General features: G+C 40.0%; 2 protein-coding genes across 3 annotated transcripts; one reads left to right on the forward strand and one right to left on the reverse strand.

Annotated features, from left to right (window-relative positions):
* Window positions 1-314: 314 nt before the first annotated feature.
* PRPF38A (pre-mRNA processing factor 38A) lies at window positions 315-4,690 on the reverse strand. Its single transcript, XM_074876054.1, has 10 exons — window positions 4,393-4,690; window positions 4,161-4,320; window positions 3,515-3,636; window positions 2,940-3,025; window positions 2,669-2,779; window positions 2,005-2,117; window positions 1,447-1,473; window positions 1,270-1,367; window positions 883-931; window positions 315-656 (listed from the first exon to the last, which is right to left on the reverse strand). The coding sequence occupies exons 1-10, from the start codon at window positions 4,520-4,522 to the stop codon at window positions 614-616; spliced, it is 939 nt and encodes a 312-aa protein (XP_074732155.1). The 5' UTR covers window positions 4,523-4,690; the 3' UTR covers window positions 315-613.
* On the forward strand, window positions 4,673-25,134 carry ORC1 (origin recognition complex subunit 1). 2 transcript variants are annotated; one of them, XM_074876052.1, is made up of 18 exons: window positions 4,723-4,822; window positions 5,638-5,742; window positions 7,080-7,207; window positions 8,669-8,838; window positions 9,261-9,636; window positions 10,277-10,574; window positions 12,337-12,441; window positions 12,797-12,998; window positions 13,904-14,010; window positions 14,817-14,918; window positions 15,434-15,605; window positions 17,831-17,938; window positions 18,689-18,838; window positions 20,053-20,172; window positions 21,673-21,839; window positions 23,003-23,090; window positions 24,435-24,575; window positions 25,012-25,134. In XM_074876052.1, the coding sequence occupies exons 2-18, from the start codon at window positions 5,654-5,656 to the stop codon at window positions 25,054-25,056; spliced, it is 2,568 nt and encodes an 855-aa protein (XP_074732153.1). In that variant the 5' UTR covers window positions 4,723-4,822; window positions 5,638-5,653; the 3' UTR covers window positions 25,057-25,134. The 2 variants fall into 2 exon arrangements, with proteins under 2 accessions (XP_074732154.1, XP_074732153.1); XM_074876053.1 differs by lacking the exon at window positions 25,012-25,134 and having other exon boundaries at window positions 4,673-4,822; window positions 24,435-24,820.
* The last annotated feature ends 78 nt before the right edge of the window (window positions 25,135-25,212 follow it).

The following is a 25,212-nucleotide window of genomic DNA, read 5'->3' on the forward strand; positions in this document are numbered from 1 at the left end:
CTGTCTGATAGTAGTATCAGAAGCAGCATGTCATGAGGCTTAAGGATGATTCTTACAAAGGAACCAGTAACATCCGTGTTGGAGAGTTTAGTTCTTCTGGTAAACATGCGGGACTGTGACAGTCTTAGTTCCTTTCCTGTGCTGGAAGTTTGAGATACTCAGGCTGGTAGGTCTTCAGTGTTCGTAACTCAAACATACTGTCACTTTGGCAACTGAATGCAGTGGCTGTCAAAACAACGCCTTGATTTGAGAATGAAGCCAGCTTCAGCTAGGGGACATCCAAACAAAGTATTATGAAAGAAACAGAAGGAGCCTTTAAAGACAAAACCCCATTTTTTTATTGCTTGTCACTAGTTTTTACAGGTCTTGAGAAAAACAATTTAAAAACAATCCTCAAATTCTATCATGAGGATAAGTAACCAACTACATAAAAAGTATTCTTAGCTTTCTTTTAATTAAAAAAAACCAAATAAACAAGACTTGTACAAGAGGAGAAGGATTAAAGAAAGGGACTGCTGAAGCAGCCAGTACATATCCAGCTGTCCCGTAAAGCAAACAGGACAGTATTAGACTGCAGTTCAAGGTCCTTAAGTTGTGTGCTGGATTTAGCTTGTTATTCATTCCCTCGCCGACTCTTCTTGTGACTTTTCTTAGACCTGAAACAGAAAAAAGGCCATAGGACACAGCACTAGTAATTGGTTTGAAAGACCAAGGTGATTCATAGTAGTGTTTTCTGTGGTCAAATGTGGATAGTGTGACTTGACAACACTGAGGGAGGTACTGTATGAAATATTTCATCTCCAGCATTGTAATAAGACCTTCAATCCCCAAGATTAAATGACAGCAGTACAGACACCCTTAAGAAACAGGCCAAGCCTTTACCTTTCAGGTGATTTGGAATGACTTCTGTGTCTGTGACTACGATGATGCCCTATGAGATAAAAAGGTGACAGTTACTTCCAGACACCCTGGAATTCTTTTTTGTTTTGCTAATGCAATCTGCTTCTAGTGACCAAGTGTGATAATGCCAGAACAACCCTAGCCTTAATTAGGCATGCAAATTAACCTCCTAGCAAATATTTGAAAAACATACTCAAAGCAATTTTGCATGTATTAAAGGAGTTCTCCAGCTGTGCTTTTACTAGCAGTTTTATGAGCCAGTAGTAAGTACCTACACTACCTTCTTGATACCGTGACACAGATTTTTCTTAGAGTGGATGTCCTGCTGGTAAAGACTTGCCAGAGTTGATCTGTAAATGACAAAAATACCTGGAGATTTAGATCTTGATCTGTGGCGCCTCTCCCTGGACCTGCTCCGGTGTCGTCTTGGGCTTTTGCTGCGATGCCTCTCCCGGCGTGGTGATGGACTGAGAGAAAGGAAGCTTTTAAGATAGCCATACTAAAAATGCACACATTCAGAGATTAAATAATAGAATAAAGGACTACCTTCTTCTCTTTGGAGAGCGGCTTCGCCTGTAATTGGGTGAGAAAAGAAAAAGTCACTAAAAATCGTGACCAGAACCAGCTGTTTAATTTCTCATATTCTACAGCATCAGGGCTTCCCTTGCACTCCACTGTGTCTCTGGTCAGCGTGTGTTTGGCCTCCTGCACAAGAGGCAGTACACGAACTGGCCCATACAGTGAGCAAGTGGGGTTGGTGATGAGTGTTTTTCTGGCTTATTATCAGTAAGAACAATTAAAAGGATTTTCTCTCGAGCCTCTGGCTCATGTGAAAACAAAGCACTTTGTTCTCCTTAATATCTTCACTGTATTTTCAGATTTAGCTTAAGCTGGCCAGTGAGTTCAAGAGTTACTGAAGGACTAGAGAAACAGGCAGACGGGCTGACTGTGGCTGTGCACTGCAACTCCTTACTTCAGAAAGTGGCTAAAGGAATTGGGAGGTGTTAAGAGATTCTGGCTGAATTGCCATCTTCACTTCTTTGCTTTGCTTCAGCCACCTGCAGTACAATAGGTAAGAATATTACTCAAGGAGAGCCTTGTCACCTTCTTGGAGACCTGCTTCGGCTCCGCCTGTATCGCACAGCTGGAGATCTGCGAGGTTTATCAAGGTCCCTGTAGCCTCTTCTGCGGTGGTCAGGAGAGGGTGCTCGTTCCAGCTGGAAACAGTAGCAGGGGAAGGTTCTGTAAGTCTTGTTTCATCAAGGATTTTATCAGTAAAGATTTCTGAACAATTAATACAAAATACAGAAGTCGTGCAACCAGCCTTCCCCATCCTCAAGTATTTCATATGCAGAAGTGAGTGGTACTGCCTAAGTTTGCCAGCTGGAAATTACAATGGCCACCTCTCATACTGTTGATTCTTAAGTTCAGCAGAGTTGACCCTGATGGTCATCATAACTTTCATCATCACCTTTAGTTCTCTCTGTTATATATGTATGTAAAACCATTTAATCTGAAATATGTTTAACACAGAACAGATTCAGATTTGTGAATTTCAGGAGACAGAAAAGCTTGACAAACAGAGCACCTGAAAACTGCTTCAGGGTCTAACATGTTCTCGCAAGCAGCTTATAGGAAAATATGTTAAGGGGGGAGATAAGAGATGCAGCCTCCTGGTGCCTCCCCTCAAATATTTCTTAGACCATAAAGTGTTCGGCAGTGACTCACCACCAGCTTTAACTATCCCTTTCCAATATAGTTCACCAACCTTTTCATCTTCCTCTTCCTCCTCTTCACTAGATTCTACATCATCCATATCTTCTTCCAAAGCACTAACACGAGGCTCAAGTTGCTCAGCTTCTTCCAGAACATACCGTTTCTAGGATAAATTACAACTTTATCTTACGTAACCCATGTAAGAACAAACACCTAAGGAGGCATCTCGTGTGCCAGAAGGGCTTTATGCAACAAGCTGGTAGCTGATACAACTACTGAATCTGATGCAGTTAAGAATTCCATAACCATCCACTTTTCCAAACCTGTAATCGAGGCAGAATGATATCGCATACACGTTCCTCATGGAGTAGTTCATCAATAAATTCATCCACATGCATCAGTTCAAATTCTGGGGAGGGGTGGAAAACAGCATTTAAAAGACAAGATTAATGCTAGAGTAACAATGAAACACTTCAGACAATTTGTCCAGTGGGCTGTACAAACAACAGTTCTAAAATTCTCCAAGAAAATCATGAGGCTTATCTTGCAAAAAGGAAAGTACTGCACAGCTAGGATCAGTAGATTCAGAGGGCTTAAACCAGCACCCAAAACAGTGTTTCTTTGGTAGTTATGGAACTGTGCTTCAGTGCCCAAGAGAAAACACAAGCACTTGGGGAAAGCGAAATAAGCAAGGCAGTTCTCATTTGTACAGGTCAGCAAGACCAGCAACAGACTATCCAAAGGATGAATAAGTAAAGTTAAAAAAAGATGACTATGCCACAATTTTTTAAGCTTATATTACTAAACAGAATATTTACTTTTATCTACCATGATATTTTTTTTAACAAAAGCTCATCTATGAGGTGCTAAGAAACCACAACTATGTAAGAGTGCTTACCCCCATTTCTGTTCTGACTTTTTATTTTTCGATAGTCATTGTACAGTGGTTCAAGATACTTGTAGCAGTCAATGGCAGTGCCTGTCAATCTCATGTACAATGCACCAAGCATTCGGACATACCTGAAAAGTAAACCGTTTCACATATCTGATCTTTTTGCATAGTTGGAAATTTAGATAAAAGAGTTTTTCCCATAAGTTTCTGAGGAAAATCAGTACACTAAAATAAATAGAATACATGACTGTTTAGACTTTCTCCTTCAAGCACTCAAGTATATATATATACACACTCAAATATACATATATAATCTCAGTATGGGTTGTTCATGCATGCAGGAACTGCATTATCACAAAAAAATATTAAAGAAAAAGTAGATTAATATCGCTCCCTTAATGCACATCATTCTAAATAGTTCAGGTGGAGGTGTGTTATCACAGAGAGCAAATGCCACAGAGGCAAGCCATTCCAACAGCCCAAGTGACAAGAAGAACAGTTTGAAAGCAAGAGGAAGGATGTTCTTTTTTGCAAGAAGAGTTTATCAGGGCCTGCTAAAGGCTAAACCCTGCACTGAGGTTTCCCTGGCTGATTTGGACAGTTTCATTCAGTACGACAACCAAAGAAGGTAAAAATCAAGCTACCAACTTACTTGAAGTCCTCGTTTTTTATGAACTCTACGATGATGTCCTTCTCGGGCTGGATCTGCAGCATCTTCAGCGTCAAGCACAAGAAGGGCGTAGGCTTAATGTTCCCGCCATAGACGCCCCCCACGTACTTCAGCTCCATGGCCTTGTCCACCACCAGCTCGGCTAGGAGAGGGACGGGCCGTCAGCGCGGGCTCCCCACCGAGCCCTCTCCCGCCCCGGCCCACCCCGCCATACCCGTCAGGCCGAAGCACTCCTCCTTCCAGTACTTGGACTCATAGATGCGGGTGCGGATGATCTTCTCCACCAGGTACTGCGGGTTGGTGCCGTGGATGCTGTGCGCGTCCTTCACCGTCCGGTTCGCCATGGCTGCCGCTACACAGCTCCCCTCAACTCCGCGGCAGTGGCCCCCGCTCCCCTTCCGTGAGGGGCTGCAGCCACTGCCACTTCCGCTTCCGGGGCGCCGCCGCCGCCGGCCGGCATCTTAACTTCGGGCTATAACATCCCTTCCGGCCGCGGCTTCGGGGCGCCAGGCGCAAACATGGCGGCGGCTGCTGCGCGGCTTCTTTCCGCCCCTTCCGCCCTGTGCGCGCGCGGCCGAGGGGGTGGGGCTGCGGGTGGGCTTTGGCGCGAAATTCTATCCTAGTGCTGCGAAGTGGGCGCCGCGGTGAGTGGGCCTGGGCCCTACGGGGGGCGACGGGTTACAGCGGCTCTGGGAGGGTGGTGGAGCGCCAAGGTGTCCCTCTGCGTGTCCGACCCTGCCCACGCCGTGACCCCGTGGGCCGCCTGGCAGCCGGGCAGAAGCCCGGGGCGGGGAGCGGCCTCCCTGAGGCAGAGCCCTGCCTGAGCTCTCCGCTGCCTCGGCTAAACCGACGGGCTGAGGGGGGTGGGGGGCATTTTCCTGAGCCCCGTCGCCTGCTTCCAGAGACAAAATTCTTGTTTAGGGAAAAAAAAAAAAAAAACAACATTAAAAAAAAACCATAAAAATTGAGCGCAAGCGAAACGTTCGTGGCGGTCTCATCCGCCTGGTCGCTATGAGGTCTGGACAGAAAACAGCGAGGCGAAGCGGGATGCCCCGGCCATGGCGGCAGTGGTCGGCCAGGGCCGCGCCGGCCTCCTGCGCAGCTCGGGGCAGCGGGAGGGTTTGGTAGTAAGAGAATAGCTGATAACCTTCTCTGTGAAGAAGCAAAGTAGCCAGTAACAAGGGAATCGCAAGTTTGTCAGGTGTGTTAGTCAAGCACTAGATGTGAAAAATGGGAATTGAAGAAATCCCCTGCTAAGTATCTTCCCTTTTTCCTCCTCCCTCAGGGAGAGGCGTCTGGAGGCTTTGGGGAAAGTAGGCTTTGCTGAATCGACCGATGCATGCCGTGTTCTTCATACACACTGAAAGAGTTGTTGGTGTTTCTGTGTATCTGGCCATCTTGAGTCTTTCCCTGCTTTTATTTTTAAATAGTAATTTTAAAAATTGTTTATGTGTTTTAGCTTTTCCTTGGGAATCATGAATACCCGGCAGCAAAACAAAATTACCTACTCCTGGTATGGAAAACCCATGAGCTCAGACAGAAAACTGAGGACTTCCCAGTACAAGTAAATGACACTTATTTCTGGCTTGCTCAGTGAAACTTAATCAATGAAGGCTTCTTTACCTTTTTGACATTGTTTAGGTCAATGTGGCCATTGGTGAGAGTATGAGTGAGGTTTTGAGCATGACTGCGTGTTCATAACAGAAACATTGTGACAAAACTCTTGAATTATAAATTGTATGATGTATAAACAAAAACATTTAACTAAACGTGCTGGGTTTGTGGGGTGGGGTTTTTGGTAGTGGGGAGGGGGCTACAGCAGTGGCCCTTGTGAGAAGCTTCTTAAAGCTCCCCCAGCTCCAAGTTGGACCTGCCTCTGACTAGGGCTGAACCAATTAAGTGACAGTGGCTGTGCCTCTGTGATAGTGTATTTAAGAACGGGAACCTGAAAGGGGGCTGGAAGGAAGGGGGAGAGGTGCACCGGTGCACCCACCCTGCAGCCCGTGGTGAGATGGCAGGGCCGCCCTCCCTGCTGCCCGTGGGGGCCCACGATGGTGCAGAGATTTGCCTCTGGACGACCCCACACTGGAGCAGGTGGCTGTGCCCGAAAAAGGCCAGGACTCAGGGAAGCAGAAGCCCCTGCTGTTGTAGTCTGGTGCTGGGAGGACTGCAGCATGTGGGGGTGACCCACGCTGGAGCAGGATGGGAACAGCTACAGCCTGTGGGAAGAATGCACACTGGAGAAAGTTCATGGAGGACTGTCTCCTGTGAGAGAGGAACCGTGTGGAGCAGGGGAAGAATGTGCAGAGTCCATCCCCCCCTGCTTCCTGAGGAGGAAGAAGCGGCAAACTGACTGCACCCCCCCCATTTCCTGCCCCCTGTGTCACTGGGGGGAGGAGGTAGAGAGACTGGGAGCAGAGCAGGAAGAAGGGAGGGGTGGGGGGAAGGTGTTTTTGAGGTGTGGTAACCCTTCTCACTGTCCCACTCTGTTAAGTGTTGGTTTTGTTAGTGTTTGAATTAAAGTGATTTTTTTTTTCTTCCCCTAATGAGTTTGTCTTTTTCCCATAACTGTAATGGGTGGGCAACCCTCCCCCTGTCCTTATCTCGATTCCTGAGCCTTTTGCTCTTTTTCTTTGTCCCAGTGCTTGTGGTGGGGGCGGGGTGGTGGTGTCGAACAGTTGAGTGAACAGTGAACAGCTGTGTCGAGTTCAGTTGCCCTCTGGACACTTTTAACTGTCTATTTGAAATATATATGAAAGCTTTTAATCAGGAAACTAAATTGTAAGGTTTACAAGAGAAGATGTAACTAGCTGTAAAATTGACAGTCCATCAGCTTTAATGATATGTGAATTGTAATGAATCTGAAATCCTGTTAATCTGCATATGTGTATCATTTTCTAGGGGAATCCTTATTACATCAGAAAGAAGCAGGACAGAAACCTGTATACAGCTTGGCAACTTTATTTTAGTAGAAGGGGAGAATGCAGATCAACCTTTTGTGGCACAACTCCTGGATTTATATGAAGATGGTAAGAGAAATAAAAATTTACTTCCTATCTGAGAAATCTTTAAATGTTTTGAAGTTACCTATTTCATGGGGATGTAGTTAGCATTAATACTATACCTCTGGCCTCATTTATTAAGAAAATTAGGCATTGGTAATCACTGCATCTGTATTCACATGCTCCTCAAATATTTGGGGCTGATGGCTAATTTCAACTAAATTTGATAGATAAACGGAGAGCTTAAAGACATTAAATTCTTAGAATCTTTTTGCTTAGTTGTCTAATTTAAAAGAAATAGTCCTTGAGGAAGATAGTGTGAGCTCATGCTTTATTTAGAAATTGGAGAATCCAAATGGAGCAAGAGCACCACAGCACCCTGGAACTTGCATCTTGTTAGACATCAGGTAATTTTGAGCAACCTGGTCTAGTGGAAGGTGTCCCTGCCCATGGCAAAGGGCTTGGAACTAGGTGATCTTTAAAGTCCCTTCCAACCCAAACAGTTCTGTGATTCTGTAATTTAGCAATACAAGGCTGAATAAATGGGGCTCATTACCTCTGTCCCTTGTAGAACTACTGGTTTATAAACAAGACAGATATGAAAAGATAAACCATGTAAGGTGACCAATACAAAGACTATGTCTGAGTTAGAAACTACTCATTAGCTATGCCTGATTTCTTTGAAGACCTTTTGTTGTTTTGGCCATTGTAATGTTTTGAGGGTTTTTTAATCTCTTTACTTTTTTTAAACATAAATACATATCACTTCATCTTATTTATTCACTAACGCACATTTATTGTGACATAACAATACTCTTTTCATGGTGGAATGAAACTCATGAAACTTCCTTGAAAACAAGATCTTTCCTTTAATAAATTTGTCAAAGATATATAACAAAAGATATGCGACTTTGTTTTCATTCAAAGCGGAACACCTTAAAATGTAGAGAGTAACTTAATATTCAATTTTAGTATGTTCCAAATGTTTCTTTTAACACTCTCTACACTTATACTGTATATTCAGACTTTCTCCTAGATATTTCAACAGCAGGATTCTCTGGTTTGTTAGGCAGTGAATAAATACATTTCTGGCTTCTAAAATAATATTGGCATTACAAGTAGTGTTCTGAAATTTCTCAGTTCTCCTTTTATGTCACTGCTTTTGGTTAGTGGGGTTTGATTTCATCATATCTATGCAAATAGGGAACTTAATTTGCAATAGTGAACTGGTGGTCTGGAGCTGGTCTCCAGGTGTTTTGTGATTGAGACCTGATGTAGGTGTTATCTTAGTCCTTGAAAGTCTCAACTCAAACATTTTAATTTAGCTTAGAAAATGGGAATTGTAATCTCTTAACAGATGCTTTCTCACCTGAGTCCAGGGAGGATTTCTACTGATGGCATTTCAGCTAAGGTCATTGAGATCTGGTAGTAACTATTTGTGATACAATAAAATTCTTAATGTTCATTGACTTCTTTTCATTGTTACAGGTGCTCAGCAGAAACATGCAGTTGTGCAGTGGTTTTCTCACATTACAGAGATACCTCAGAATAAACGGAAACTGCTTAAAAGAGAGATTTCTCCCCAAGAGGTGTTTTTTGATCAAGTTCCTGGTTATGACACTGATATAGCTGTGGAGACCATTATTAAAAGTATCATGGTATGTACTGCAAGCCGTCTACACATAAAGGGAAGAAGGAAACAGGAACAATTTGAAAAGCATAGTAGAACAGTGCAGCTACTTTATTCCCTCCCAAACCAAATGTGTGATGTGTATTTGTTAATGCAGTTAACATAGGATAGAATAGTTGAAAACTGTTGATATTCTGTCTTCCACCCCAAAATGACTTTGGTTGTCAGCAGCCAGCGCATTTAGAGGTTTGTGTGGAAAGAAGTAATGTGAATGGGAGTCCTGTAGTGCCATAAACTTACGCTAGTGTGACTGTAGGTTGAAGGTGTTCCCCTCTGTAATGAAGGATTGCATGAGTTCCGATAATAAGATCTGTGAATAGGAAATCGTTGAATGCTAAATTAACAGTAAATGTTAAGGTACGTGTGTTTTGGTATTTTCTGTTTTTACAGGTAATACCGCTACGTCTTGGGGAGGAACTACCTGTTATGTTAAACAAGGAACAAACTTTCTATGTAAAACAGTCTTGGGATGGGAAATGCTTTAAGGCTTTGTCCCCTGACACATTCTCTAAGCTGAAAGAAGCTAGGAAGAAAGAAGGTGGCATCCCAAACTCTTCAAACTCACTTATTCCTTCAGACATTATTTCCCCTCTGAAAAAAGAGACAGAGAATGTTGTTCGGAGCACCACAAAACCAAAAAATGTTGAGTTGGAAATAGAATCAAAACATTCTGCTTCCAAGTCTTCTCTTGCTAAGGAGAGACAGTCACAAAGAGTGGCTAATGACGTCAAAACTCCAACAGCAAGGAAGAAGTTACAGTTAAACAGTATGTATATGGCAATATTCTGTTCATTCAGTAGTTTTGAATGTAGTATGTTTTGTGCCTCTTCATTTTGAGTAGTTCAAACAATGGTAATATTCAACATCAGTATTCTTAGTTACGTTATTCAGGCTTTGGGGTTAGCCCAAGCCTTTTGGGCGCATCAGTTGTTTGTCTTATAAGAAGTGAAATAACAGACATATCCAGTTGCTGTTGCAGATGTTTTATTTCTAACTGGTAAGTCTAAAATAAAGTGCTTATTAGCTGAAATGCTACCAATCAGCCTAACTTGACATCAGAATGTCTCACTTTCTTGAATCTTCTAACGGTGTGCTAGAATGTTTACATTGGGCTGATTGAATAAGCATGTCTGACCGTATGTAACATGCAATATTTTCAAACTGGAGCCTGAGTAAAGTTGTAAGTGATGGAGGAGGGTTAGAAAACTGACAAAGATCAGTTTGTGTTCTATTTAGTCATCTCTTTAGAGGAAGTGTATGCCTTCTAGTCCTTGTTCCTGGAGTGTAATGCCATCTCCTTTAACTTAAATGACAGCAATTGAGCCAGTCATACCATGTCTTCTGAAAGTTAACCAATCCAAACATATTAAAGCCTGACAAAAGTTCATTTTCTTCTTGATCCCTAGGTCCCATAAGATCTCCTAAAGGCAGGCTCCTGGGATCTGAAGTTTTGGAACTTCTGGATGATCTCTGTGATGCTGTAACACCATTAGAACCATCAGCTACTAAAAGAAGAGTGAAATTCACTGGCATTTTAGGCTCTCCACCAAAAATACCTTGTGCCAATGAGAAGTCAAAGTCAGTGCTTGATACTGCAGAGGACTGGCAGAGATTTAAGGATACAATACAATTATCCCCCCATAGTAAGGTCAGCGACTCCAATGAGAAAGCCAAGAATCTTAATGTGAAAGATGACACTATATCGTAAGTGATAGCCTTTTTATAATTATCTTTGCATGGGATTTCTATTTGTATGTAGTTCTCTTAAAGCACATTTATGAAAGACTTCTGGAGAGAAAAGCGGGTGAAGTTTCTGTGTACCATGTTTTGCCTGTTGAGATCACTGACAGAAGGGGGGAATAGCCTAAATAGTTAAAAGTCCATGGTGGTGAAGCTCTGGAAAGCGTGTCACTTGGAGGTGAATGAATGATTGGGGAGATCATAAGAGGAGTTAACTTCAAAGATGGACACAAGCAGTTCGTGGTTACAAGAACAGAGAGAAGAGGTTGGAAATGGGAATTGTAGGATGATATGAAAGGGAATTGAAGCCATATTGATTGTTATGGTTTGTACTCACTAGCATGGATAAAAATTTGTTTCCCTGCAGTCACAGTATGTATGTCACACAGGCTCAAATGTGCCCTACTTGTGACAACTATTGAGATACACTGAACTATAGAAAGGTATGTGATTGTCCTCGTGAGAGTTCTCATGATAATTGTATGTATACTTTCATGCTAATTTTTATGTAGAAAAGAATTCAAAACTCAAAGTGTAGTTGATTAAGTGTGTCTTCACGCAGCCTTTAAAATGGCATTAGGCGGGGGCAGGAAGGGAATGGATCGGACTTTCTTGTATAAAATGTAAGAAGCGAAAAACCAGTCATGTTCCTCCTTTCTTCCTTTCAAAGATTAAAGATGTGGGTGCAACACTTGGTGGATCTGCACCACATTTTTGTCACTTACTGCATAGGAAAAAAACCCTTACTTACCAATGATAAGGTAATGGCATTTCAGTGATATTTATAGATCTAAAACAATTCTGAGAACTGTCTACAAATAAAGTGATTCATCTCATTATAACTATAATAGGAAAGTTGTATTAACAGTAAAGTGTTTCAGTGGTGGGGATGAAGTGCCCAAGAAGACAACCAAGGAGTCTCAAAAGACAAATATAAAAATCTACTCCAAAGAAAATCAGATATGCCCAAATCAGATTTGTTTTCTCTTTCTCTCAAAAAAACCCCAGAAAACAACCAACCAAAACCACCAAACAACTCAAAAACCCACAACCAAACTAAAAACCACTGCTGTTTTGAGCCCCTGTCCCTTCAGTTTGACAGTGTTATATTTGCAAAATAATTTGGCTGCTAATTCCACTTTATCAGCATCTATTCAGTGCTCTTCACCAATGTATATGTGTAACTGGTGAAGTGAGGGAAGGCTGTAAATGTGCAGCAGCTGTCAGTCAATGTGAAATAATTGCTGTTGCCAGCTGAGGGTGCACCAGGAAACAAAGTTGATAGGGTCTGAGTCAGACACGTCAGTTTTGAACTAATACTAGTGCAGTCGCTGTTGTCACAGCATCACAGGTCAGCTAGCAGCTCTGACTTGTATGGACTCATGGTGTCTCTTTAGACTTGGCTTTCCTCGTTCACAAAGCTTTACAGAAATAATTACATGTTACTATAAAAATCTTTACAGTACAGACCATGAATGAACTGCAGTAAATATTTTGTGGGTTTTTGTTTTCCTTGGCAAAGATACATTGAAGAGAGAATGCAAGAGAGGGGAAATTGTGCTGCCAGTATCCATGCCATAGCCAATCTGTGAATAACTCTGAATGAGAATTCATGCTGGATTGGCAGCCATAACAACTGAGCCTGAAGTTTGAAAGGCCTTCTCTCCATCTTTACAAGTGTGATGCAAAAAGGAAATACAAATAACTTTGTGTTCTTTCTTTACAGTTTAATTGGATATCAGAAACGGTGTAGTCAGAGCCCTGTATTGAGCCCTTGTTCTCGTAGGATATGTGTACAGAAAACAAACACTCGTATTGCAGAGCAAGTCAGGTAAACTTTTGTGTGCATGGTATCTTCTTCAAGTTATCACTAGCAATCTGAATACTTGAGAGTTTGTCTAGCTTAATATTGAAATACAAATGGTTCTTGAAGCACAGCTTAATTGCAGTGTGAGTGAAAACTGTCTTACGTTCAGAAACATAAAGCCAACTCATGGTGTTCATCAGAAAACCGACTTCCTTTAAAGCAGTCTATTAGCCAAGGAAAATTAACAGCTCAAGTGGAAAATACGTTGGCTGGCTGATACAATAACTCTAGAAAAAGCTGAAAACGTACAAATGATTCTTTGTAGTGTGTAGGGTTGTATGTATTTTTTAAAAACTCATGTAATTTCTGTTTCTCATAGCATATTAAATGCACTAGAGTTGAACCAGGAAGAGGATTTTCTGTCTAGTTCAGACAGCTCTTACTCTTCAAGTAGTGAGGAGGAGAAGGATGATGTGCTCTGTACACCAGAAAAGAAAACTAAATCAAGCAGAACATTGAGCACCCCAAAATCTTCAAGGAAGTCTTCAGTTCACACTCCTGCTAAGACTCCTAAGAAAACTGTAAGGTTCCATATAAAAGAACTGGTTTTATTATTTCTGAGCCAATTATTTGAATGCTTGATGCCTGTGTACCCAAGTTAAGTATCTGAACCCTTAGCTTTTAATGAAATGTTATCTTGATTCATACGATCTTTGGTATGAGTAGGTAATGTATAAAACACTTGTGTATTGTGAATGTTGATTAGAAAACTCCAGCCTAAACAGGGAAAATGTTGGATTGGACTGGAGCGGAACAAACTGATGAAGCCATTTATGGCCACCATTTTTACTTTTATTGTAAGCTGCCCACAGACATTTCAGTTCTATTTCTGTACAGTCTTTACTGAGTGCAGTCTATATATATATATATAGCAGAAAGTCATAAGACCAACTTGTGCTTGGCAGTAGAGTTTTAATTCTTGAAAGCTTACCAATGTGCAGATGATTATGAACACAGAAGGGATGCTCTGCAGTGTTCATGGCCGCACCAAAGAGTGTGGCTGGCAGTTTTGCATAGTGTCCTGGCTGCTGATGGAGATGGGATACCAGGCTACATGGATTTTAGGCCAAACTCATTAAGACTGTATTTGGCACCATAGCCAGGTACATACTGTCAATGGCTAATTTTTACTCTGTGTTTATGGTATGTCGTAATGCAGAAATCCTAGAACTTGTAAACACAACACAGAAGAATAATGAAGATCACGTATGACTTTTTTGTTTGGACAATGAAATTCAGATAGATCGATTTCTAATTGCTTGCTGTTTCTTAAGAACCTGATCACTTTGTAACACAGCACTTCAGAAAAGCATTAACAATTAAAAAGTTCTTCAGACAGTTAAAAGAAGTAATGCTTGGGAAACTTGTACAAATAGAAGTTGCTGTATGTAGAAAATCTGCTTGAGGTTGTAACTTTTCTTTGCAGCCTTTACCAGGAACACCCAAGACACCCCGGAATGCAACTCCCGAAATTCCCAGGCGCAACCATGCAGCACAGAAACCAGCTAGTATACTAGAAGAAGCCAGATTAAGGTAACATGTACTCAGGGGAGGAAAACCTCTTTTTTACATCAGGTATGCATAGCAGTAGGCTATGCTGAAATAAGAAAATGTCATTTTGACCATATTGAATAAATTTGGTAAAAATGCATGGTGTTTTGATACTAGAAGAGTATTTAAGAATTTACAGTACAATACTGTATTTACAAATACTAGTAGTGTTTACCACTTTTACAATTTCAAATTATTATAACCAGTTCATGCTAAGTTCTTCAGAGTTAAGTATCTGTCTTTATTCTGTGCAACATTAGAAAAACAAAGATCCTGTCGTATTAGCTTTAGACTGTAAAGGTACAATATTTGTCTCCTTTTGGTGCACGAAAAAGCTTTACAGCTATCGTTGTAGATCTTCACAGTGGGAAAAAAAAAAGCATTCAGGACTGACTATATCTTTCAAACTGAGTTTTAGTTTTTTCAGTTTTCTATAAGTTGTCTCCCCTGTTTTATCCTACCTCTACACTGACTTACATTTTTTTTGTGAATTAAACCAGCTAGATCTCTATTGCTGCGTATTTATGCTGTTTGTTTATGAAGATGACTGTTCAGTGCTCTTAAAACTTAAAAGCACATATAGGGAGACTAGGCTGTTTCTTTTGGGATACTTTATGTTGGTGTTCAGACTTAAAAGTATGTGAGAGAGATTTGAAAAACTACACACAACTGTGAAAAGTGGAGCATCTGGCTATGTTTTCCTCAGCAGGCCCTTTTCAGGTAGAACTGCAAAAACGCAAACCTTGGACCTCTGATTTCAATTTTCTTTTTCTTTTCTTAATCAAAAGGCTGCATGTTTCTGCTATCCCAGAATCTCTGCCTTGCCGTGAGGAAGAATTCCAGGATATCTATAACTTTGTGGAAAGCAAACTTATTGATGGTACAGGAGGGTGAGTTTGTTGGTGAGACTGTAACCGAGATCACAGCTACCTATGTCATAACAGTAGTCAGCCAATCAACGCTACTTTTATTTCATGTTACCATTATTTGGCTGAATGAAAGTTCCCAGCTGAATTTTCCTGGTGTTTTGCTTCCTTAGGAAGGGTTGTGCATAGAAATAATGTGGGGTCATTTATTGTGTAGATTGAAATTAAAGACCAAAATATAACTAGTGAAGTTTAGACGTCTGGGAAACCTTTTTTATTTTATTTGTAAAAGAGCTAAATTACACTTATAAAGTACTTTTAGGTTGTTAATTGCTTTAGTAATGATAAAAATCCTCATGAACCTTCAATGTGTTATGTGTCCCAGTTTGCAAATAAAGTGATTGAAATATAGGGAATTGCCTGAAGTGACAGAGGAGTAGGATTCAAGGTTGGTCTTGGAGCCCAGGAATTCCAGCTCATTAATCCTAAGAGTGTTATCATTTTGCTTAGGCTGCTGAAAAGGTGCTTTCCTTTTGTAGGTGCATGTACATTTCTGGAGTGCCTGGAACAGGTAAAACTGCAACTGTTCATGAAGTAATAAGCTGTCTTCAGCAAGCTGCAGAAAATGATGAGCTACCATCATTCCAGTTTGTAGAGATCAATGGCATGAAGCTGACTGACCCTCACCAAGCTTACGTGCAGATACTAGAGGTAAGTAAAGCCTTAGAAGCCTAAAGAAGAGATCTTACTTAGGCTTTACCATCAGATCCTTGATGTATTACAGCATTCAAGGCACTTAACATATTAATACTTACAAGTAGTCCCTCCAAGAGACTGTATGCTAATATCTTAGAGCAGGTTAAAAAGTAATTAGCTGAAGGCCATGGCCAGCTTCTTGAACTATTTTGCTTTCAGCTGCATAAGGGCAGTGGTTGGGGGAGAGCCTGCTTTATTGCATCCACTCAGGTCTAAAAAAAATTTAAACAGATTCTTTTTATATTTTCCCCTTCTATAACTTTTTCTGCACATGTATGCTTAAAAAGTTACTGAGATGACAACTCTGGAGTCAGTGTAGCAGTAGGAAAATTACTAAAGGGGTCTTAATGGTTAATTGGTCTGTCATCATAACAATCCAGCTAAGAAGAGACCATCTCTGTCAGCAGTACTGTATTTCAGATTTCTATGACAAACTAGTCTGCATTATCTCATCTGGAACTAGTGACTGTGCTTGTGTTTAATATGGGTGTGAATTAACCTTCTGAGGACTGGATTCAGATCACCCAAAGGTATCAGACAGTAACCGTGCAAGACTCTTGTCAGTCTAGGCTAACTTTAAGCCAGTGACCTGGAAATGAAATGATGGTTTCCTGAAGAAAATTCCATTTTCTTATAAACTTATGTTCCGTTTAAGTTTGACATCTTCTATCTGAGCAGGAGGTGGCATACATTGTTATAATATCCTTATCCCTATAGTTGGGAGTTAAATTTACATATTTGCATCCTTTCCTCAAACCAGCATAGACGGTGTCTTGCTGAGGGATTTGTTACAGCAGGTTGCTGTATTTCTTTAGCATAGTGAAAGGCTTTGTGACAATTAACTTATTTCATGGTAATGTTAATGTATCTTAACACTCTTCGTTCCTATCCTGTTCAGCATAAAATTTTAAAATTAATAAAGAATAGGCCTTTGGAAGTAAAATTTGTTGACCCCCATGGGCCCTGAACCCTTGAAGCTAGCCCAGTTAAATATCCTTCAGGGGAGCATGTAGTCAGATGAACCACTTATTTCTCTGATCCCTTCTGCCTCAGCTGTGACCCAAGTGCCCTAGCTAGGCTGCTGCTACTCTTCTGATTGCTGCATCTCAAACTGCAGTCTCAAGCTCCAGTTTGCTTACATTTCTTTGCATGACTGCAGTAAATTCTGGAGTGTTCAGCTACCTTGCTGTCATAGGAGAGTTTATAGAAGAGGGACAGGGACAGGAAGGCCCCAACAGATGAAGGAGATATGGTTAAATACCTGGGTACAGTAAGTGTGCCAGTTCCACCATAACAAACTGTAGTCTGTGATATATTGGATGCCCAGTTCCAGAGCTGTAGAAACAGGATCCTCTGTGGTCCAGCTGCTTTGTGTGACTGATTCAGACTGTCCTGACTGAATTGGAAACATGAAGCAAGTATAGATTATATATTATTGTCATGCTCTGACTTCTTTAATAATTATGAAATCTCAGTTTTTATGGGATTATGGAGAACAAATACAATTTTCAAATGCAATCTCCATTTTACTTTACAGCTTGACTCTGAACTATGTTGAACAATTGATTCAGCATTATATAGTGTAATTTTGAATGTCATGGCTTTAATTTCTGTGTATCTTTAGACCTGCAAGGGAAGAGGTAACATACAGTCAGCACATCTGTTTTGCCCCATAGCCTATTGCAGAAGCAGTTGTTGCTGAAGGTATTTTTTTAGCTTAGAGTTGAATAAATTATTTAGTTCTAGATCCTGCTGATGATTCATTAATATTTTAAAGGGATTCCAAGATTGCTGAAGTCAGGCTGACTGACTTCAGTAATCAACTGCCTTAAGTTTTCAGTGTTTTGCATTCAGAGACACCCTTGAGGTATGCTAGGTTTAGACTCCTCCTGAGACTGGGTTCAGGATTTCTTAATGAATTTATATTTAAGACAAATTGCATTGAAATTCTAATGGCCTTTCATTTTAGTGATATATTCTTTTGTTTCTGTTCAGTATGGACATATAAAACCTGAGTGTTTTATGAGCTACTTTCTCTTTTTTATTCCCCTCCAGGGGAAAAAAATTCCAGATGCTTGATGTTGATTGTTAGAGAAAAGTTAAAACCAAATATGAGTTAAACTTCCTATTTCCAAGGTTTTGGGTTGATTAACCCACAACATTGTTTAATCCTTGTCCAGTTACTGACAGGTCAGAAGGTGACAGCAACCCATGCTGCAGTACTGTTGGCAAAACTGTTCAATACACCTGGACCAAAGAGGAAGACCACAGTGCTGGTAGTGGATGAGGTGAGACAAAGATTCCTTCATTCCCTTTCCTTGAAGTGTCATAAGAAATGAGTTTTTGGAGGATGGAAAAAGGCAAATTATACTTGGATATCATATGTGACCTAAAAGAAATAGACTTACAAGAGAAGACACCCAAATAGTTCCTCTTAGCGTTATTAGGAAACTAAATGGGCAAGTATCCTGTTGCATTATTGTTCGCTGCCTTGGATTTCATGTTGGTTTTATGTTTTGTTTTGGTCCAAGTCATGGAATGAGTTGTTCTATCAAGTCCTAAATACCATAGAATTCAACTGTGTTTTGTCTGGAAACTGCTGCTTTTCCAGTGAGAAAACTCAGAGTGAAATAAGTCATACCCAGTTTTGAAACTCTTTGAATGTGGTATGTTCAGTAATAAACAAATGCACACTGATTTTTTTGCTGTAGGCTAATTCACATTCTCACATGGAGGGTCTTTTAATCTTGTTAGATGTAGTATTAACATCACAGTAGTGTTTAAAAACTCCAGCTGTTTAATCAGTCTACTGTGATTAATACTGTTCAAGCATGTAGTAGGACTGCTTTTCCAAAAGAGATTAAAGCCCTAATTCTGAAAGTGTAGTCCTATTAGTAGACGGATAAAGGAAACACAACAGAGACAGCTTGTTCAGAGTCATGTAAGAAGTCTTCTCTGGCACTCTCAAACCCCCATCAGATATTGGAAATACAAGGTTATTATTTTTCAGTCTAATTCTTCTCATTCTACCTCTGCAGCTTGATCTTCTGTGGACCCGGAAACAGAATGTGATGTACAACTTATTTGACTGGCCAACTCAAAAGCACTCCAAGTTAATCATCTTGGCCATTGCTAACACCATGGACTTGCCAGAAAGAATAATGATGAACAGAGTAGCTAGCAGACTGGTATGTCCTAGCAGTTTTGTTGCTATGCTATAAAATAAGAACAGATTAAATACTGCAGGCAATCAAAAGTAATCCAGGAGAAAGGTAGGATTGGTTACATTAGAGGTAAAACAATACTTTTATAATTCCCTCTCCAGAGGGCAGATAATGAACACATAAATCTTAGCAAAGTGAGTTTAGGAGCCATCTTGCTAATCAGATTTTATGCTGTGTAAGAACACTGTGTTCTTGTAAGAATAAATTAAGAATGCAGATGTCGTTTTAAATATATTAAGATTTGGATAATCAAATGCCATGCTTCATGGTTAAACTGCTTACTCTGGAGTTCAGAAGAATTCTCTTCTGGTTTCCCTTCCTTTCCCCTTTCATTTCAGGCACCTAGTTACTTCTCTGTTTGCCATCATCAGCTGGTAGATTTGCTTTGTTGGATACCTTTGGACAAAGTTGGATGCGCTTTACACCTGTGTTGAATACATTTTCCTAGGTCATCTCTTAATCATTGCTCTGAAAAGTGATTTGCATAAACAGTGCTCTGTGCCTCCATCCTTCTGTGACTCAAAAATAGCTCCACAGTGTGTGAATTGCTTTCCCCCACCCGCTAAATCTGCAGATCAGCTGAGTCTATGTAGTCACAAGAGAGAAGAATTTGCATTCTTCTCAGGCCTCCTGTAGAATATGAAAGGCAGTGCACCATCTATAACATAGATTGTCCAGCTGAAAGCAGTTTTTATCAGCTTGAGCCAGAAGAGGATTTTTAATTCTTGGCTGATTGCTAATGTGAAGTCAATAGTATAACTGCATACAGATTTGCTAAAGGAAAGGTGATTATTTTTTCATAGCTTCTGCTGTTACTGTATTTAAAACTTTTTACACTTTATTTTTTTATCAAAAGATTGTTGTATTAGATGGCTCTGATTTGTTTACAAGTTTTGTAAGAGAAACTTGAATTCTAATAGCAGCAGCACGTGCTCCTCAGGCCTTTCAGTGGGGAGGTCCAACCAGTGGTCCTCACTTATCTACAAAACTGTGGCTTTGCACATTTATTTCACAAATAGGAAGTGGAAGAATTGATTAAAGCATATCACTTGGAAGGAAAGGATATGAAAGAGACTGTTTCTACTAAAGAAAATTAACTATACAGGCTATGCTTGAGCAGTTGAGAGTTTTCAGGCACTACAAATGCTTCTTTACTGTATTGTATTATTTACTTACAGGGCCTTACCAGAATGTCCTTTCAGCCCTACACCTACAAACAGTTACAGCAAATTATTTCATCCAGACTGAACGGCATGAAGGCATTTGAAGAGGATGCAATTCAGCTGGTTTCCAGAAAGGTAAGCACAGTACAGATGTATGTCCTTTGTGTTGCCCTAGGGTAAAGAGTGTTGGTGGCAACAGGGGAGAATTTTGTGAGAGTTGTCAGACTTGGTTATGTGTTGTGTATTGAAGACAAGTGAGGTCAAGTAGTGGATCATATGTTATGCTCTCTGTAAGGTATACAGGGTATTTTCACAGGGAACGTTGCTAAAGCAGTGTCCTTGCTTTTTCCACCTACTTTGAGAAGGCAGCAGTATATTCCAAGAGCTGGAGGCATGACAACAAGAGTCGTGATAATGCATAATGATAAGATGTCAGCTTTCTCCAGTGTTTGGCATAACGTGAGTCATTGGATAATCTTGAAAAAAATTAGTATGCCAGTGGCAGTGGAGATATCCATATTCATTCTCTTTCTCAAGATGTTTAAAGCCTTGGCGTAATAGGTAGTACCTGTTCTCTCTCTAGTCTTAATGCTCAGTTGTACAAAAAATAGATTATGCATTAGGGATCAGTAGCTTCTCAAATTAAGATGTGTGCATTATTTAATGTCTTATGTAGCAATTATACATTAAAATAATCTATTAACATTATGTTGAACATCTGTCGACCAGTTTACTCTTAAACTTTTTCTGCTAAGCATCATTGTAGGATTAAAAAAAGAGTACTTGTAAATATGTCAGAAGTAAATATAAGCATTTGTTTTGTTATGAAGGAACCACCTTTTTGTAAGAATAGTGATGATTTTGCAGACTGAATCTGCAGTGTTTTTCTAGTATCATTTTTCTTCAGAAAATCTAGAACAATAACTTGCAATTAGGCTTTCTAAAGGGTTTCTCATTTTTGACTCCAGCTGCATTCTAGGGCTTTCATATGTTATCAGCATCTACTGAGAAAACTAGGCCAGTACTATATCTAGTGAATGTTCATAGCTTTATTAAAATTGTAAACCACAAGAGGAGTTTTAAGACGTATTTAGTTGCAGAAACTTCAGACACCTAAAAATTTTCAGGCACTTGTAAATGTAAATTCACTATCCCAGATGTTTCTTCGAGACCAACTAAAAAATATTAATGTACACTCAAAATCAGTATTCTATTGAGTATGGAAAAACTGAGGAGCTTTTTGCCCCCTCGCCTGGTCTTTTTTCTCTGCATGAACCTGGATTGTGGTAGGGTCTTTGATAACATTTCTGAAAACTTTTGGTGTAGAACTGAACTGCTCACGTTGAATTTCCTGAATTTTTTTTTCTTGGTCTCCGACTTCTGCAGTTATAGAAGAAAGTTCAGTCTTGAATTTGTGATGACCAGATAACAGTGGGGGTGTGGGAGGGTTGCTTCTGTTGGTTTTCGTCAATAAGATTTTTCTCTGAAACCTGGGATTCTAGTAACATAGTTCACACTAGCATTGCTCTCCTGTTCTGAGGTTGGGTTGGGTCTTTTTTTGTCTATTGATTCTTGCTAAACTCTTTTCTCAACTTGTAGGAAATATTGCTACAAACCTGTCATGTTTACTTTCAGGTCGCAGCACTGTCTGGTGATGCAAGGCGTTGCCTTGACATCTGCAGAAGGGCCACTGAGATCTGTGAGTTTGCTAGCCAAAAGAGAACCCCTGAAATAGTCAGGATGGCCCACATAACAGAAGCCATAGATGAAATGTTTTCATCACCATATATAAATGCAATCAGGTAAAAATATTTCTCAAAGGAATTTCTTTGCTTTTGTGTCTTTTTTGCTGGGTTCTTTTTTCAAAAGCATTCAGTCTGTCCTCACCACTTTGGGAGCATATGTGATGCATCATGCTTTGTTGAAGTATGATACAAAATGAACCTTGCAGCACAGCTGTGATAGGGGTACAAAACAGGAATTAAAGGGAAACAAAAGCACAGAAGTCACTTGTTCAAGTTTATACAGGATGTTTCCCTGTTAGTGTGTTGGCTCAGTTCAGGAGGAGGCTTTTGAAATTTCCTGATTGTCCCTCCTTACTGTACATTGATTTTGCTGAATATCAGTTTCCAAGTACATGTATTTGAATTCCTTCCACTTGGAACTAAATCTGGAAGATACACTCAGAAGCCCGCAACCACAAATGCTACTGATCATTCAGCATACCAGACCAGACTTGGAGCTAGACTGAAGGGAGAAACCACTCAGATGTGCATAGTGTAGGCACTGGGTCCTCAAGAGTCAACTATTCCCCTCTGCATATCCACTTGCATTGTGCCACTGTCTTCGCTTGCTTAGATGCAGCCACGGAAGTCTGAGCAGAATGCAAGACTTTCCCCTTTGAACTGTTTTTTTTCTTTAACATATTCTGTTCAGACTTCTAGAAGGTTTCCTGAGGTCATATGTGTGAGGAATTATGTTGCCCTTTAGTGGTCTGCACAGACTGTAACTGATAAAGTGCTTTACCAGTTTCTAGTCAAAAGGAAGAGAATCTGTTTCAGCAGGGAAGGGGGGACTAAGGGGTGCAAATACAGTATTTTGTTGGATGTGTAAGTACTGCTTTTACTGTGCTGCTTGGGCCTGAAAACCTCAATGTTAATTTGTTAATACATAAATGTAAGTTGACTGTAACACACCACCACAAAACATGTATGACACATGGAATTAAATGTTGTGTTTGGATACACTGATAGAGAGGTGAGGTGAAATGCAGCGTATCATGGTGCTGGAGTTGCAGGCCATAATATAATGGCTAGTTGACATAAACTACCCCTCCCAGGGAGAAAAATACCCTGCGTTTAAATATGTGGTTACCAAGCAATTTCCCTTCCAGGCTTCTTCCTGACACTTCATAAATTCTAAACTTCACAGATTGATTTTTGTCTGTTTTTGTTTTGATATTCAGAAATGCCTCATTGCATGAACAAATCTTTTTGAAAGCCATTTTAGCAGAGTTTCGCAGGGCAGGAGTTGAAGAGGCAACAGTTCAACAGGTATGTTCATGTTTTGGGGTACTTTTTTTTTTTTTCCTCTTAAAGAGGGGGGCACTGTCAAAATTATCAGGCAGAAGTGTAAATACTTAAGTAGTTGGGGTTTTCATTCTTGAAATATGATGGAAGACAATATAATGACAGGGTAAATTGGGGCATGGCTGCCCAGGCCAGGTGTAAAGCCTAATGGAATGCTACTGCCTTTTTTTCAGTGGGACTAAATACTTATGATTGGAAACACCTACTGTTGTATTAATGTTACTCTGGATCACAAAGGGATTTTTTTGGCCTGCATCTGAAAATATTCCATGCCTCCAGCTAACATGCTTTATAACAGGAAAAATAAGAGAACCTGAAAATACCACACACCATAATTCATGGAGGAAAACTGAAAGCGGATTCCAACTTCTGTATCACTGTCTTTCTCAATAGAGGCAGATATGTCACTAGTAGCTTCAATTTCTTAGTACACCCATAAAATACTTGACACCAGCAGAGCTGTGAAGACTACAGAGTCCATTTCATGATTCATAGTATGGAAGCTAAATGTTAATACTTATAAAAATGTTTAGAACTATATATTTATATATAAAATAACCTGCTAGTTTTATCTGGTTCTACAGGTTTGTAAGTAAGCATTTTAATTGTTTTTTTGTTACTGGCTCTTGAACATCTGCATCAGTTGGTTGCATAGATACACTGGGTGATGGGTTCTTTGAAATTCAAAGAATATTTTGTTAGACTGATTTGTTACACTTTCCCCTTAGTTTAACGCCAAAAGAGTTTTCTTCTGCTTTTTCTAAATAGAAAAGCAGAAGACCCCAACTGATTCTTGTTACAGATTTGCTAGTAGTCTGCATGATTTGTGACAAGTGCATTCTCCTGTGCCTTTCAAAGCTGTGATCTTTTGTGTTTGTAGTCAAGTGACTTGTGTTTATGAGTCACTGGGCCTGAAATTCGCTTCTGAGTGAACTGGTATGTAATTAATTGTAAATCAGCTCTTAATCTTCTGGATAAGCTCTAGTCCACAGGGGAGAAGAGGTGTAGTAACATAAACTGATCTAGTTAGAAAAGAGCAGACAAGGTAGGTTGCTAATTGTTTTGCTTTTGGGCTATATAAAAAAAGAAACTATAGCTTGGAATTGTTACTTCCTTGACAAAGTCCTAACAGTTTGTGCTGAACAGCAGCATGTGTGCATTTCATCTGAATGGGCTGGAGAGAGTTTTTTTCCTTCCCTCCCATAGATGCAGGGGAGGGAAGGAAGCGTCTCTTTTTCACCTTGGATTACTCAATTGCAGCAGGAGGTAAACATGACCTGTGCCATTTTCTCTCTTTTCTTTAAATAGGTCTATCATCAGCACATAGCATTGTGTAGAATTGAAGGCATGCAGAGTCCTACAATATCAGAAATTATGGCAATTTGCTCAAGACTTGGTGCCTGCAGGCTGTTGTTGGTGGAGTCCAGTAATAAGTATCTTCACATGCAGGTGCGACTCAATATCAGCCAGGATGATGTCATGTATGCACTCAAGGATGAATAAGGCGATAGAGATTTTATTTTTTAATATGTATAAATTTTAAAAATAATGTTTATTTTTATTTTTTAATTGTTGATAAAATGGAAATAGTGAAATGTATTTTTTCTAAACATTTTGTTTAAATGTTTGGTGTATTAAAGCACTTTTTGTATAATAAAGAAATTGTTTCAAAAATTTGTAAAAATATTTTAAAACCAGTTTGATTTCAAATGTTTATGTGCTGGTGAATGGTCCCCTTTCAGCTGAGGTGTATGAACTTGAAATGGGTTACTTGTATCACTACTGATGCTGAGGAGGTTAAAATTTAGCAGTGTCTGTGGTGTTGCATTTTATGTAGTGTTTTTGAATATAAAAGGCATCATCGTTAAAATGTGCTTTAACTTAGATAGCTGATCTCATAAAAAGGAACTTTGCTTGTAATCAAGGCTGAATATTTGAACTGGGGAGACTGCTACCAGGAAAGTAAAAATACCTGAAGAAGTGTCATTCACGTAACCAACTTTTTTCTTTTTCGACTGCTACCAAGGACTACTGCAAAGAAATTGCCTCAGGTAAGGCAGGTCTGTTGAAATCTGCTGTTGTAACC

This window comes from Strix uralensis, chromosome 8 (genome assembly GCF_047716275.1).
Source record: "Strix uralensis isolate ZFMK-TIS-50842 chromosome 8, bStrUra1, whole genome shotgun sequence".
NCBI classification, from domain to species: domain Eukaryota; kingdom Metazoa; phylum Chordata; class Aves; order Strigiformes; family Strigidae; genus Strix; species Strix uralensis.